Here is a 15,297-nt window from a genome sequence, read left to right as displayed (position 1 = left end):
TTTTATTATCCAAACGGGCCTTAGCAGTGAGATAAAGTGGGTCCACACTTGATGCCTGGGTCGTTTTCAGGGCTCAGTAACGTTAAAAATCTCGAAACAGTAGATTTCCTGACTTACCAGCCGAGTCAGTGCATCACATATCAAGGAACCCATTGCAAATGAAATAGGTTTATGCTGCCAAAATCCAGCCCAGCCAATTAATCATCTAGGCTTCAACCAGGCCTGGCATCTGGTAGCCCAATACATTCATCTCGGACAACTACTCAGGATAAGAGTTTGGACTTTTGGGGAGACATTGTGTTTGCAAGGTGGGGGGAACAGGAGCTCAGACTCTCAATTTCCAGTTCAGATGTGCCATCGGCCGAACAAGCTAGACATCCTCTTACTTCTAGAAATTTCCAATCAAGTAATGGGGGATGGAACAAACATAAATCTACGATAAAGCAATTAGCTAAAAAGTAAATACACCAGATGATGATAAACGTCCAACACCGAGTAAAAGATCTCACTTCAAAGAATATGATAAAAGTCAGCCAACATGCTTTCTTACGACTCTCGAGTCAATGGGGGCACTTTGTATATCATCTCTAAACCCTGTGAGCTTGAATTCATTTATTATTTTATTTTTTGTATTGAAGAAATTTACAAGAAACAGACTTACAATGAGTAGCCATACTGCTCAACTTTTTGACAGTTGAAACAAATACAAATCATATTCTTCATCACTTAAAAAGTTGAAAACAGATAACGCCAGCCTGCAATTTAAAAGTAATCGTCAGCATATGAGAGAAAGAGAGAGCACTAGGCATCCATCAGGGAGACAAAGAAGCCAACAAGCAACTATCAGTGATTTAGTATTGCTTCGAAAAAACTAAAATTGGGAAAAAAAAAAAAAAGTAAGAAAAGAAAATAAATCTATAACTGGAGAACAATCACGGATTCTCAAAATAGATAAAACATGGTGAATTGGTAAGTGTACTTATTAATCAAATTAATTATGTTATGAAGGGGACCAATTCAAATAGGATTGTTCTTGAAAGAAATTTTCTTTCTTTAATACTGATTTTTTTTGTTAAAGATTGTATGCCTAAAGGAAGTAATTTCGATCTTTCAGTTTCAAAATATGCCATAATTCATTGATTATTACCCATGATTCCTGTATTGTTCTTACACATGATTGCAGGGTTAGTTTTTTACTTTATCCACACCTGCATTTTAAAATTGTATTCTCCCTGAAGCAACAATAGTAACCCCAAACAGCAGGGAAACTTCAATTAAGAAAAAGGGGAACGGGTAAAGCAAGAATTGATGTACACTCCAACTCCAAAGACATAAATCAATATATCATGTACAAAGCACAAAACAAACCTGAAGGTGATTATTGCAAAGACCACTAAGTAGAAACCAAACTTGATCAAACGAAACTTCTTCTCAGCAGAAGGAAATCTGAATGCATCGGTGACATCAATAAGATGCTGCTGCTTCAAAAACCTGAATCATTACACCAGGCTGATCACAAGAAGATTCCGAGTTCAACCACGGATATATAGGGCAAGCTATACTTCAACATTGAGCCAAAATAGCACTTTTGTGGTGGTTCTAGAGAATCACGGATTGTTTTGATCAATTTCGACTTCTCATGGCAAGTTACACAAGCACCTACTGGATTTTGAATCCATGATCATATATCCTCCAAGATCAGGGAGAGGAGGTGCCTTTTGAACTAAACTCACCAGCCCCCACTTTTCTAGTTTTCTTTCAACCAATTATATTCTTGGGAAATTAGAACCATTGTATTATTATTACCTTTGGAAATGAATCAAAGCGAGATCCATTAAAAATTCTATATAGGAAACAATTTTTTATGGCACCATTACTTCCCACTTTCCATGGTCAACAACATCTGTGGAACAAACATGCCTTGCCGAGTGTCACTATTTATGACTAATAGTGGTCAATAGATTAGATAATGGTCTAGCACAAGTCAACATGTGTAGCATACTAACATCATTGGTTCAATGATCTCAAAACCGAAAAAATGTCATCACTTTAAACTGCCAATAAGGGTGGACAGAACAAAAAGAAAAAAAAAAATCCAGAATTGTCTACTCTTTTGGAATACACCCAAAAATAAAATTTAATAAATAAAGGATACAATAATGACAGAAAAAAGATGGCAGATGTTCAGGCTACAGGAGCCTAGCTGTTCTCTTTCATTCGATATAAAATAACAGATCAGACCAATATGAACAAAATAGAAAAGCAAACAGTTGAAGAGAATCTAAATCCATGAATAATTCTTTGACTTGCAAACTGGTAAATGTAATACTGACATCAGAGATGCTAAGTTGAATTAAATACGTAAAGCCTTCATTTATCAAATTAAAGAGAAATTTGTCAATGCATTTCAACTACATTCTCAAAAGCAAATTGTTGCAACAATCTTAGGTAAAATTCTGTTTTGTACACTAAACTATTGTACTTTACAAGCGAAGAAAGAACACCGAATCATCAAAAGCATTATACACCAAAACTATTTAACTTTATAATTGTTCGTGAATATTACATACAGCATCAAGTGATGGCAAGTAAGGGGAACTGTCATCAGAAACATCAAAAGCATTATACACTAAGACATTTTACTGTATAATTGTTCCTGAATTTTACTTACAGCCTCACATGATAGCAAGTAAGGGGAACTGTCATCAGAAACATGAACCAATGGCATGTTACGAGGAAAATGGCAGACAGGATTCCCTGTGCAATGAACTCGGGGGCAGTCATGCAATTAATGAGAGATGCTGTATCGTAAATGTTTATGTAGTCACCCTCCAAGTCCGACAAGATAACAAGCTGCGAGAATCATTCAGAGTTATCAGTTATATTCAGTGCTAGGATATAAAATGTGGACTGACAAATCCTATAAATTTCTTAGTGTACAAAATTTCTTCCTCCAGATGCTTATGAACGGTTTGTATATATATATTTGGACTCATAGAAAGCCAAATTCTAGTGCCAAAAATATGATAAAAGAATATGTATTCGGATTATTTTCAAATATTTCTTTGTTTTTTAAAGCAGTTATCGAGTCGGATGAGCAAAAAGCAATTGAGTTCGAAATCTAGACAATGAGGAGTAATAATGAAGCAAATACTGCCATGACAATAAATTTCTTGATGAGAAGAAGACTTTTCTTGGTGAAAAAGAAGTCATAAACCGAGAAGAAATCATTTCTTGATGGAAAAGAAGTCGAGAACGGCCCACAAATATAACTGAAGAGCATGTATTACGTTCGAGTTTAATTATTTTATTGATTTCGCAAGAAGTTAACGAGGACATTAAGCAGATAACATTTGAGTTTAAATAATAAAGCAAATGCTGTCCGTGTCACGAAAATAACTCTCTTGATGAGAACTCATTTCTTGATGAAAAAGAAGTCGAAAACGGCGCTCCAATCGATGCAAACAAATTCAATAAACTAATAAACGTGTCCAAACCTAACGAGATCCCTCGGAGTCGGAGCAGTATTTTCGGGAATATATGTGTGCATGTGTGCAATGTTAAGAACAAATGGCTAAGAAAATTTCTGCCAATAGCATCAATGCTACCCATTGTCAGTATCTAAAACTTTCTATTTTCCCTAACTTTCCCGGCAACCAAACGGATAAAACAGATCGCCATCTCCGAGGCGACTGGTGTTGAACTTGAAGGTGACGAATGGATTACCTGATAATAGGTGGACGCCATGATAGCTAAGTGAACGAGATAGCAGAAAGCCCACAAGTTGAGCTCCATCGTCGACGCGCTTTGTTTTCAGAACTGGAATTTTGGAAAGTAGGAAGGGATCTGTATATGTGCCAGTGAAGAGAGCAATTGGAGGGAGATTTTTTCCCAGTGAAATGAAATATTGTAAGTTTGTGAGGGTGGAATTTTGAAGGAGCGACGTTACTTATAGCAATTCTAAATTTTAACGAAAGAGTAAAGCCAAAACTTTTCCTTTAAAATCAAAATAATAATATAATATTATATTTTTTTAATTATTTTTTTAATTTTTTTATATTTTATAAATACATTTCATATATTAATTAATAATTTAATTTTTATTATCCAAACAAATTATTTAACATGAAAAAAAAATGAAGAAAATGAGAATATTTTTTAATAAAATATTCTTACAGCTGATTTTGAAAAAATTTAATCAAAATTTAGATTTGGTTGGTATTTGAATAGTTCAATCCCAATGCTCTTATAACTTTATAAGTAATAAATAGACAAATTTTATATAAATTTTTTATAAAAAAATAGACCTCACTAATAAAAAATAATTTTTTTAAATATATATTTTTTAAGTAATATTCACTTTTTTATAAGTGGTTTGTATGAAACTTATTTATTTAGAATTTGTACAAATTATTTATCATTTAAAAATTCATTGGCTTTGCCTCTCTATGGAGCTTTTTCGTTTTTTTTTTTACTTATAAAAAGTAAGTATATTTTTATAAATTAATTTATAAAAATAACATCTTAACTTAAAATATGGTTATAAAAAGAAAATAAATGATATTTATAGTCATGGAGTACACAAGCGCAGCATAATCCATTTGAAAAAGTGAACAAATACATTATCCATATGAAAAAAAATATATATTTTCTAATATCGTGACCCCCACTCTTTTTCAAAACAATTACACGCGATTTGCACACTCCACGACTGAATGTAGTATTACTTTAAAAAGAATTATGCATGTATTATTATTGTTATTGTTGTAAAGCTTTTTTTAATTATTTAAAAATTAATTGAATTACTTCCAATTTAATTATCCAAAGTTGGAGTTAATAAACCTTTGAAACTTTGCCTAAGAAGGGTTTAGTGGTTAGTATTAAGCATCCCATTATTGGTATTGGTTGATTGGGATGAATTTGAAAAGGTGAGTACTTTGAGAGTTCAAAAGATAAAATTTTCTTTTGAAAAGTTAAATGTATTGAGTTGAAAATATTTGTTGCCAGCCAATCTAGAAATTTGACACTTCCTTTTAAAAAAATAATGGATTGTTTAGGTTGGTTTTAAATTTGCTCTGTTTTATTATAAATAAATAAATACAAAACTTGTATATGTTAAAAAGAATGATCATATTATTCAGTTCTAATTATATTGCTCATTTTATTCTATTAACGTGACACCATTAAATAGTACTATGTGATTTAAAAAAAAAAATAACAAAATAATATTTAAAAATATAAAAAGACAAAAATTAAAATACTAAATTCTCTTTTTTTTTATATTTATATTTTTAATCTTTTAATAAACTAGGTAATACTATTATTTGATATCACATCAATGAAATAAAATAATATATATAATTAAAACGAGATAGTAACATTTTTCAGATTAAAATTGTATAAATAATTTTTAAAAAATGATAGAATTACTACCCTCCTATTATCCATTTATTACTCTTTTTGCATTTAATTTTTTTTAATTTTTAATTTTACTTAATGGTTAAAGAAGTGACTATTAATAAAATTATATATATTTTTTAATTTTTTTCTTAATGATTAAAGATGTTAAAAAAATATTTAAAAGAAAATAATAATAAAATAAATACATTATAAATAGTAAATAAATAGTAAAAGAATATTAACCTATCACTACCCATAATTTTTTACCGAATATATAATATTACTTAATAATAAACTCAATGGAGGGAGTGACACGGTACCGTTTAAGAGAGTTCGGGGACGCCAATTTTACCAAAGAGAAAGGCCACGTGGTACCGTACTGTGAACGGCGCATTTCACTCGGAGCTGGACCGAGGGGACGCAGCTGAGAGGTGTGAGGAACTTCTTCCTTACTCGTCTAAATGAGAATCAAAGAAGACGTGGCTTCTTTCACAATCCAGAACTGAAAATTTTTTCGTCTATCTATCTGTGTTTATTTTTTTGTTTTTTTTTTTTTTTTGGGGAGTTCTAGGGGTTAAGTTCAACATCGAAAGGTTTTGCAGGTATTCTAATTCTTTGCTTCAAGACCCTTCTTCCTTCTTCTAGAATCCTCCACAATTTAGCTTTTATGCAAAATAATCTTGCCGATTCACGTTTTTCTTTCTGGGTTATTCACGCGGATTATAAATCAGTCGCCCTTCACACGGATCAAATTCTTCACACGTTTTTCTTGTCTGAATTCAGCAGGTTTGGTTTTCTTTACCCTCTTCAATTCTACCTGTACATCTTCAGTCCATGATTAAAAGTCTCATGTATTCATATGTTTTGGTTATGCTTGTAGAAAATTCGAAGCATTTGATGCTGGACAATGTGGACTATTAAAATTGAAATTGGACCTTTTTGTTCTAAGTTGCTCATTGACACAAAACACAGCCCCTTTGATTCATATTCTTTTTCCTGGGTATTGCGATTGATATAGAAAAATGATGCTTAATATCGATTTTGGGTTTTATTAGTCTCAAATTGAACAATTTGATTAGCATTTTTTCTTGTAATTTACTCAAGCACTCGGAGGTCTTGAACGCCCACGACCTGACCCTCTCCACTCTGTTCATATTTGGGGGGTTGGCGGGGGGAGGGGGATGCCATTCGAACCTAGAGCTGATTGGCAATCGCGTAATAATTAGCAATGACTAGAAATTACCATTGTCATTGCTTTGCAGTTGTTGCTAAAGGTAGTTAATAGATTTGAGGGGTTCTCTTCACAGGCTCACAGCTAGAACAAGCAAGCAAGGTTTTCTTTCTGATTAGCTTTGCCGTTGGCCATCCTAATTCATTATTCTAATTCATTAGCATGATTTGATACTAATTATAACGGGGGTCATGATTCTTCTAATTCATGATAATGACTTTAACGTGTATTTTTGTTCCTTTTGATGAGCAAATGGCGATAATGAGATAACTTAAGCAGTGTTCTTGTAATTAGTTGGCTGATAATGCGCTCCACTCATGCCTCAGGTTACGCCAATATGCTTATATGCTCTCCCATCAGCACTTCTGCTAAGAGTTTTGTCTACCTGAGTGCTTGTGTTCAATCACAGATGGGTAGCAACATCTGCACTGCAATTTCCCGTGGACCTTCCAGTTCATGTTGCTTCTCTGTGTACCCTGGGCATTCAAAAACAAGCTACAAGAGCTTCTCTGTCTCCAACACAATATCTTCTCCACCCATCCCTGGCCAAACAATTCAGGGGAGATGCTTTGGATCTTTCTTCACCTATGAAAGAGGAAGCTTCCGAGTCAAATGTTTAGGTGGTGTTAGAGGACCTCAGAGGGAACACGTTGAAATTTCATTGGCATGCCAAAATTTAAATATTAGGCTTTCTGTCCCGAAAAAAGGAATGCTGCCTAGAATCAAGTGCAATGTGGGGCCAATCGGTTGGCCACAAGGATGTGCTTCTGCTGGCTTAATGTTTGGATTACTGGTTTGTTATTCAAGTTCTGAAATGGCTCGTGCTGAAGCAGCTCGAAAGGAGGATAAGGAAGATGATTGCAATGAGTCATATGTTAAATTCTCACATGGGAAAAAAGTCTACACTGACTACTCTGTCATTGGTGAGCATCAGTTTTTCATCTAGCTTGTATACAATTTGTCAATATTTTGGTTGTATACAATTTGTCAATTTTTTAATAGTATACAATTTATCAATATTTTAGTTGCCGGCGTGTCAAACTCTCTGTGTTCGAAACTGTGTATGTTGATTTTATTTCAACTGGATGTATTGGTGTAGTTAACTGTTTCGATTCTGTTTAGGAATACCTGGAGATGGGAGATGTATGTTCCGCTCTGTTGCTCACGGGGCTTGTTTACGATCTGGGAAGCCAGCTCCAAGTGAGAGCTTTCAGAGAGAATTAGCAGATGACTTGCGGGCTAGGGTATGTTTTTCCGCTCCTTCACTAATGCATCAATTTCATTCCTGTGTAAGGTTTCTGTTTACTATTTTACAACTCATAAATGGGTATTTGCTTGCTTTCTTTTGTGAGAAAAATCTGAATGATGCCAAAATAATGATGGGCTTCTAAGATGTAATACCTTATCTCTTGGTACCAGCCCGTACCAAACGACTGATTGGTTTTCTCAATGTTATATTCAGGCTTATGTTGTGTGCGCTATTAGTTATTCAGTGGCCCCTTATATGCATTTGTCTTTTAATTTCAGGTTGCAGATGAGTTTATCAAAAGAAGGAAAGAGACGGAATGGTAGCCTTTTGGGTTGTATACTTCTTTCTTTCTGAAAACTTGATGTGCTAATCATGTTTGTCTGTTTTTATCACTGTGGATATCAATCTTCCACTTTACAGTATAATACGTAAACTAAGTATAATTTAGTAGTAATTTTCATGTAACTATCTACAAATCTACTTATAAAAAAAAACTATCTACAAATCTAGTTAACGATTGACTCATCCCACTGTGCCTAGAAAAATCCACAAATGAAACCTTGTAGTTATAGGCTTCATTCACGGAGACTGTATTTTGTAATTCTTTCTGACCTATTTACTTACTAAAACATAAAAGTTTTCTGATGCCATTATATTTGATGGCTTGACGATAACAACAGGTTTATTGAAGGAGATTTTGAGTCATATGTTTCCCAAATAAGGAAGCCACATGTATGGGGAGGCGAGCCTGAACTGTTCATTGCTTCACATGTTCTCCAGTAAGCCTCTCTCTCTCTCTCTCTCTCTCTCACTCTCACTCTAAAAAATATCGTCAAGAGCTTCTAACTGATAGGAGTCAACTACAGGATGCCAATTACAGTCTACATGTACGATGAAGATGCTGGTGGCTTGATATCCATTGCGGAGTATGGCCAAGAGTATGGCAAGGAAAAGCCAATTATGGTTCTCTACCATGGTTTTGGTCATTATGATGCGTTGCAGATTCCTGGAAAGAAGGGCGATAGATCGAGACTTTAGTTTGTATATTCTTGATAGACAGAAGAGTGGATGCTGTTTGAATAATATCCAACAAAAGGCATATTCAATCTGCATCATTCTCTGTATTCTACATGTCATAATCAACGAGTCTAATAAAACAATCGTGATAATAGTGTTAGTGACAGTTTTCTTTCCCGTGCAATTATATTCATCTTCTTCGTAGCCTGATGTGGAAATGTGTGATTGGTTTAGGGAGCAGAGGAATTGCAGGGAAACAGGTACCTGGTGGCTGGTGGTATCACTTGTTAGGAATATCATCAATTTTGACACTGCACAATACAGCACTCAACGAGAAGTGTGACATGTAATGCAATCTTACTCTTTCGGATTGATTATTATTAGATTCTTTTTCTCTTTCTTTCGGATTTTGAATCTTCTAACAAATCTCTGTTAGATACTAGAAAAAAGGGAGTCACAACGTGCGTCTCCTGTTGACCGAATTCCTGACATAAGACACGCAAAAGACGGGACAGCGTTCAATCCAACATTTAAGTTCTCATTTAGATGATGAGCTGAATTGAGTTGAGATATGTTAAGTTCTTTATAAATAATAGTGAGTTGAAATGGTTGAGTGAGTTTTGTGAGACTCACCTAAGATGAGTTTAGATGTGTTTAAATGTTAAAATGAGTTTTAGATATATTTATGAGAAGTTGAAAAAAATTATGAATCTCACGTGTAAAGATGTGTTGAGTTGAAATGAATTTAGTGATTTAAGAACTGAATGTTTAGATGTTAGACTAAGTTTAAAATTAGATTGAATATCTAAGTTCCAATCGGCCTAAATGAAGAGCTTTTCTTTTCTTTTTTTTTTTTTTAAAAAAAAAGGAAGAAAAATTTGGTCAAATGTACATATTATGACTACAAAGACTTCCGAAATAAAACATTATATTTAAGCTTTTAATAAAAAGTCTATCCTTACAAATAAGAAAAATGATAGTTTGTTTACTTAATTTATCTCTCATTTTGACATATTATGTATTTCAATTTTTTTTAATTTTTTTCTTTATTTAATAATTAAAAAAAATGACTATTAGTGTATTGATATATATATATATATTTTTATATTTTTTAAAAATATTTTAAAATTAAAAAATTCAAATTTAAAAATTTAAAAAAAAAAGAAAAGAACAAAAAGAGACCAATTTGGCGTATCGGTTACTTGAGCAGAGTCCTCTAAGCGGCAGAGTAGCACCGCTGTACAAATAAAACCATAGTTTTCGTTCGACTTGGACAAAGGATTTTATTATTCCATTATGTTCTGCCGAATTTAATAACCGTAATCGGTCTTGATGTCAAACGGTACCTGGTTCCTCAATTTTCTGTAAGGTGTGATGACGCTACACCTACCGAGGGAAGCACCGAAATTTCTCGCCGAATGTACAATTTTTTTTTTTTTAATTTCTTAAACATTTTAAAAAAATCACAAATTCATTAAAAAACATTTTCTTAACTATTAAGTAAAAATAATAAAAACGCAAATCGGTGTGGGAGTAGTGTTTTCCTTTTCTGTAATAGCAGCATGCCCTTTGTCCAGAGTCCAGACTGTAGTTGTTTGTTCATCTCAACGTTCAATTAAGAACCGAATTACTTCTGTTTATAAAATAGAGAGTAATGTATGGGACCACTCTTTCATCCTCACGGGCACTTAGATTATTTCCCATCAAGAATCATCATGAGTCACCAGTATTCTCCACAAGAACAGATCCCTCCAACAATTTGATGAAACCGGTTTTTATCCCTGAGAGACACTTCCCTCCCCTTTAACTTTGAGACAAATTTTGCAAAATTATGGCAATCAACACAAATCCTGAGGTTTTTAATGACACGAAGGGGCACTCCTTTATGGGTAGCAATCAGCCCAAAAGCCAAAGCCAGTTTTTCACTGTGGCCTAGGAGTATCTTCTCCTTCTGCTCTTCGTCAACATCATATAAAACACAACTCAAATCGGGAACATAACCGGCTTCCTTAAATTCGACTGATAACTCCATCACCTTAGCAGACACCTCTTCCCTTCTGGGATGGGAACGATCACTTGCATGAAAAGTATGAAGAATTTGATCAAGCTCAATCCAGCTTCTTCCTGGCTCCTTTATCACAGACTTTTCCTTCATCAACTCCCTTAAAGCTCTTACAGCCTCCCATCTCCCTGCATAAGCATATAAATTGGAAAGAATGACATAATTCCCAGCATTATCAGGCTCAAGTTCTAAAAGCCGACGACCCACTGAATCACCGATCTCGACATTCAAGTGAACCCTACAAGCACCTAAAAGTGAACCCCATATAGCAGCAGTTGGCTCAAAGGGCATCTTTTTGGTAAAATCAAGAGCCTCTGATACTCGGCCAGCACGCCCAAGCAAATCAACAACACACCCATAATGCTCAATCTCTGGCTCAACCCCAAATCTCCCAGTTTCCATCTCATAGAAAATTTCCAGCCCCTTCTCTTCCAACCCTCCATGGCTACAACCTGATAAAACAGCCAAAATAGTGATATTATCAGGTTGGACTTTATTTTCTTCTCTCATCGATTCGAAAAGTTCAACCACCTCATTTCCCTTCCCATGCTTGCTATACGCCACAAGAATAGCATTCCATGATATGACAGTTCTCTCAGGCATACCATCAAAGATTCTTCTTGAGTAGGTAAGGCTTCCACACTTTGAGTACATATCAATAAGAGAGTTCTGAAGAACCACGTATGAGGGTAGTTGAGAACGAATGACATGGTTGTGAACTTGCTTTCCATGATCTAATGCGGCAAGCCCAGATAGTGCAGTTAAAAGACTGGCATAAGTGACATAATTTGAACTCATTCCTTCCATCTGCAACCTACGGAATAGCGCCAGTGCCTCTTCATCAAGGCCAAGTTGGGCATAGCCCGAGATTATGGCAGTACATGAGACAACATCTCTTTCTGGCAAGCATTCAAAAACCCCTCGAGCTTCGTGAATTCTACCAGCTTTGGCATACATGTCAAGAAGTGAGCTTCCAACATATACATGGGATTCAAAACTTGTTTTGATTATAAAAGAGTGGACTTGCCTTCCCAGGTTAATCCCATTGGGACCTATACAAGAAGTAAGAACAGTAGCGAAGGTGAACTCATTAGGCTCCGTACCTGCAAACGTACATGATAGTATATAAGTTCACGCCAGGCATCAGAGATTAAGTTAGAATCCTTATGCCATTTCAGAACAATTAAAATCCCATGCTTTCACTTTAAAATAAGAGGAATTCGTTCTTTGGTACATCTCCTCACTACTTATAAAAAAAAAATAATCTCCTCATCAGTAAAAAAAACTCTCATTGACTGAAATTTGAATTTGAACCTTCAATATCTATGGAATTTAGTATTTCTATATTACTATATATGTCTAACTACCTCGAGAAAGGGATGTATTCCTGTCAATTACTTCACCCGCTATTGTGTGCATGCACAGTTTAAACATACCAAATCTCGCACACATTAAAAGGAAGTTAATGAAACATGGTATACCAAATGGATGTAGAAAGGTTCTGCAGTTCCACAATAATTTGAAAGTTGAAGCAATACCCAAAACACCCAGTTGCATATAGATGACTTTAAGTTTCAAAAGTACCTGATCTCAACATCTGTATAAAGAGATTCAAGGCTTCAGAGGCATACCCCTTCCGACAATATGCCGTAATCATGGCCGTCCATGATACGACGTTCCGTTCAGGCATTTCATCGAGCACTCTCCGCGCATCACACAATGAGTCACACTTGGTGTATAAGACAATCAGCCTGGTCCGCAGGTAAACGGGAGGGAGATAGCAGGTTTTGATCATGTGGGCGTGGACTCTTTGGCCTTCTCTGATGGCCCTTTGGTTCACGCACTCATTTAAGAGCGCGTCGTAGCCTTCGAACTTCATTGCAGGGCCTTGAAAGGCCATCTCTAGCAGGGCTTCTCCTAGTTGACCGTTAGAACAGAGGGATTTTAAATATGGTGAACTCGGCGGGAAGGAGGAAAGGGGAAGTTGGCAGGTACATGGGTTAAAGCTGGAAGAAAACGATACGTGCTTGGGAAAATGGAAAAAGCAATTGATTTTCCGGAGCATATTTAGGAGCAGAAGAAATGGTTGTCGTATATGATTGGATTCTTAGACAGTTGAAACACTATACGAAGCTCAAAATCCTAATGCTTTCAGAAGCGCCAAGGACCCACAGAACCCGGAAAAAACTAATCACATCCCTAGCGTCCCAAATGGAGGTGGAGAGAAAGGGAGACAGAAAGCGGACTCGGCGGCCGTAGGGATCATCTTTGGCGTTTCCGTGGTGGTGTGGCCCGTGGGCCGTCTCGGTCTCGGGCTGGCTGTTTCGGATGAAGTGGAGGAGGTCTAGAGAGGGCAAAACGGGGAAAAAGAAAGTGGAGGGTGAAGTCATGGAAGAGGAACGGTGTAACGCCCCAGTCCCACAGGGTTAGAGAGTTATTTCTTGTCATTTAAACTCATATTTTAACAATATATTTATGACTCCAAGTTCTCAATGTCATATAAAAATTATTGTTTCAAACCATATATTTCAATATAATCAAACTTCCAAAATACCAAATCATCAGAACACGACAAAATTATTTAATAAAAGTTGTTAATACTCATAGAAACCTTTTATGCTTAATCTACCATGCTTAAATCATCTCACTTATGCTTCATAATCTTGATCTTCAGCTGAAATATTCAAATTATCTGAAAAATATTGTGGAGATAAATGAGTGAATTATTAACAACTCAATAAGCATAGAACATATGTTATTATGTAAACATAAGCATTTATAGAGTTCAGAATGCAGAACAAAACATTTATATTTTCAAAATGCAAAATCAAAACATTTGTCAAAATATAGAAACATTTTTATTCAAAAATCATTTAGTATAACATAATTTGAGACATCATCTTCATATCATATTAGAGTATCACATCAAGACAGAGACCATATTTAATCCCTGTCTTAGAGTTATAAATCAACATTATACCCATTGCGAGGTCGTATGCCACTATTATACCCATGATTGGGTCGTATACCATGTTTAATCCCTATGGTAAAGTTATAAACCACCATTATACCAGTGGCGAGTCCACATACAACTATTATACCCGTGACTGGGCCGTATGCCACTATTATACCCGTGATTGGGCCGTATACCACTATTATCACCCGTGGCAAGGCCTTAACAGAACATATCAGAAACAGAACAAAATCAGATACAGATACAGAATTAGAAAGTCATGCCAAAAGTTTTCATATACCACATCATATCAAAACAGAGTAATGAACAAATTCAGATCATTTCACATATATAAAAATATATTCAAAACATTTTCACATCGCATGCACAAATCTTCAAATTTCATATTTGCTCTTTTTGCATAGTTCATAAACAAAATGCTAAAAATAAGCTCATATCTTCACTAGTCATGACAAAAAATACTTTCTTCTTTCATACAAATTTCATAAGTAATGCAGAATCAATATCTGAGGTTGTTTTAAATTTCTTTTCATTACAAAACATGCACATTTTTCAAAATCAACCTCAGTTCATTTCTTTTATGTAAAATTTAGTATATAAACTTCGTTTACTTGGACTTTTTAATTTTGCAAAATTTTCCTACAACGGTACAGAGCAAATATTAATCGTCATTCATAAAATAATTACGTAACTTACATAAATTTCTATTTGAACATGTACTTCGTAATTAAAACCCAAAATACCTAAATAATCTAGACTTCATTTACCTAGAATCACTCCCCAAAAACATCATCACTCCCCAAATACTATGATTTTCACCTAATTTCACAAATTAATCGATTAAACTCTAAAAATATTCACCACCCCCAACCGTCCAATTTCTCTTAGTTTTATCACAATAATATCATCATAATTAATAAACACTCGATCACTAGGGGTATACATGCAACTTACTCTCTAAGGGGCTTAAATTTTTAACAAAGGAAATGGAGGAGAGAGAGGCTTATGGGCAGTGTATGCATGCAACGTGAGTTTTGGCTCAACCGTGAACCTTCGACATGGGGCAACAGAACAAGAAAATGAGAGAGAGAGATAGAGCGTGGGAGAAAGAGAGATGGAGAGAAATAGTTGGGAGAATCGGCGTGGATTACCAAGAGAGATGGAGGTCGTGCACAGTGGTGCAACCATGGACGGAGGAGCTGAGCATGGCGTCAGTGATGGTTCAATGATTAAACTGTCTCAAGCCTAGCAGCTTTCTAGTGTGAACTGTCATGCGTGGGAACTCTTGGAGCAACGGCTGGTGGTTTGAGGTAAGGTTTATGGTGACTAGGTGGTTGCTCGAGGATGGCAAGGGCTGCACCGTG

General features: G+C 35.2%; 3 protein-coding genes across 6 annotated transcripts; 1 reads left to right on the top strand and 2 right to left on the bottom strand.

Moving 5' to 3' along the window:
* Window positions 1-600: 600 nt before the first annotated feature.
* On the bottom strand, window positions 601-3,918 carry LOC121265958 (protein cornichon homolog 1-like). Its single transcript, XM_041169638.1, has 4 exons — window positions 3,727-3,918; window positions 2,672-2,853; window positions 1,369-1,491; window positions 601-755 (listed from the first exon to the last, which is right to left on the bottom strand). The coding sequence occupies exons 1-4, from the start codon at window positions 3,793-3,795 to the stop codon at window positions 680-682; spliced, it is 450 nt and encodes a 149-aa protein (XP_041025572.1). The 5' UTR covers window positions 3,796-3,918; the 3' UTR covers window positions 601-679.
* A 1,786-nt stretch (window positions 3,919-5,704) lies between these two features.
* Window positions 5,705-9,063, top strand: LOC121266090 (OVARIAN TUMOR DOMAIN-containing deubiquitinating enzyme 4-like). 3 transcript variants are annotated; one of them, XM_041169814.1, is made up of 7 exons: window positions 5,756-6,001; window positions 6,134-6,186; window positions 6,958-7,554; window positions 7,754-7,875; window positions 8,159-8,199; window positions 8,561-8,659; window positions 8,747-9,063. In XM_041169814.1, exons 3-7 carry the CDS (start codon window positions 6,969-6,971, stop codon window positions 8,916-8,918), a joined length of 1,020 nt encoding a protein of 339 aa, XP_041025748.1. In that variant the 5' UTR covers window positions 5,756-6,001; window positions 6,134-6,186; window positions 6,958-6,968; the 3' UTR covers window positions 8,919-9,063. The 3 variants fall into 3 exon arrangements, with proteins under 3 accessions (XP_041025750.1, XP_041025749.1, XP_041025748.1); XM_041169816.1 differs by lacking the exon at window positions 6,134-6,186 and having other exon boundaries at window positions 5,705-5,831; XM_041169815.1 differs by lacking the exon at window positions 6,134-6,186 and having other exon boundaries at window positions 5,755-6,002.
* Window positions 9,064-10,544: 1,481 nt separating this feature from the next.
* On the bottom strand, window positions 10,545-13,389 carry LOC121266238 (putative pentatricopeptide repeat-containing protein At3g13770, mitochondrial). 2 transcript variants are annotated; one of them, XM_041170012.1, is made up of 3 exons: window positions 12,591-13,389; window positions 12,327-12,460; window positions 10,545-12,062 (listed from the first exon to the last, which is right to left on the bottom strand). In XM_041170012.1, exons 1-3 carry the CDS (start codon window positions 13,022-13,024, stop codon window positions 10,618-10,620), a joined length of 2,013 nt encoding a protein of 670 aa, XP_041025946.1. In that variant the 5' UTR covers window positions 13,025-13,389; the 3' UTR covers window positions 10,545-10,617. The 2 variants fall into 2 exon arrangements, with proteins under 2 accessions (XP_041025946.1, XP_041025947.1); XM_041170013.1 differs by lacking the exon at window positions 12,327-12,460 and having other exon boundaries at window positions 12,544-13,389.
* Between the last annotated feature and the right edge of the window lie 1,908 nt (window positions 13,390-15,297).

This window comes from Juglans microcarpa x Juglans regia, chromosome 5D, assembly GCF_004785595.1.
Source record: "Juglans microcarpa x Juglans regia isolate MS1-56 chromosome 5D, Jm3101_v1.0, whole genome shotgun sequence".
Classification (NCBI taxonomy): Eukaryota; Viridiplantae; Streptophyta; class Magnoliopsida; order Fagales; family Juglandaceae; genus Juglans; species Juglans microcarpa x Juglans regia.
Note: the sequence above shows the minus strand (reverse complement) of the source record. Positions and strands in the feature narration are given on the sequence as shown.

What these genes read in the sequence shown, in the direction of transcription:
- LOC121265958 (XM_041169638.1), bottom strand. Translation starts at nt 3,795, where the DNA reads ATGGAGCTCAACTTGTGGGCTTTCTGCTATCTCGTTCACTTAGCTATC. An exon ending in ACTTGCTATCATGTGAGGCT is followed by an intron (nt 1,492 to 2,671) that starts GTAAGTAAAATT and finishes GTAATGATTCAG; the next exon opens with GTTTTTGAAGCAGCAGCATC. An exon ending in TTTGCAATAATCACCTTCAG is followed by an intron (nt 756 to 1,368) that starts GTTTGTTTTGTG and finishes TTTAAATTGCAG; the next exon opens with GCTGGCGTTATCTGTTTTCA.
- LOC121266090 (XM_041169816.1), top strand. Translation starts at nt 6,969, where the DNA reads ATGCTTATATGCTCTCCCATCAGCACTTCTGCTAAGAGTTTTGTCTAC. An exon ending in CAGATGACTTGCGGGCTAGG is followed by an intron (nt 7,876 to 8,158) that starts GTATGTTTTTCC and finishes TTTTAATTTCAG; the next exon opens with GTTGCAGATGAGTTTATCAA. An exon ending in ATTGCTTCACATGTTCTCCA is followed by an intron (nt 8,660 to 8,746) that starts GTAAGCCTCTCT and finishes AGTCAACTACAG; the next exon opens with GATGCCAATTACAGTCTACA.
- LOC121266238 (XM_041170012.1), bottom strand. Translation starts at nt 13,024, where the DNA reads ATGCTCCGGAAAATCAATTGCTTTTTCCATTTTCCCAAGCACGTATCG. An exon ending in ACGGCATATTGTCGGAAGGG is followed by an intron (nt 12,461 to 12,590) that starts GTATGCCTCTGA and finishes GTGGAACTGCAG; the next exon opens with AACCTTTCTACATCCATTTG. An exon ending in GAATACATCCCTTTCTCGAG is followed by an intron (nt 12,063 to 12,326) that starts GTAGTTAGACAT and finishes GTACGTTTGCAG; the next exon opens with GTACGGAGCCTAATGAGTTC.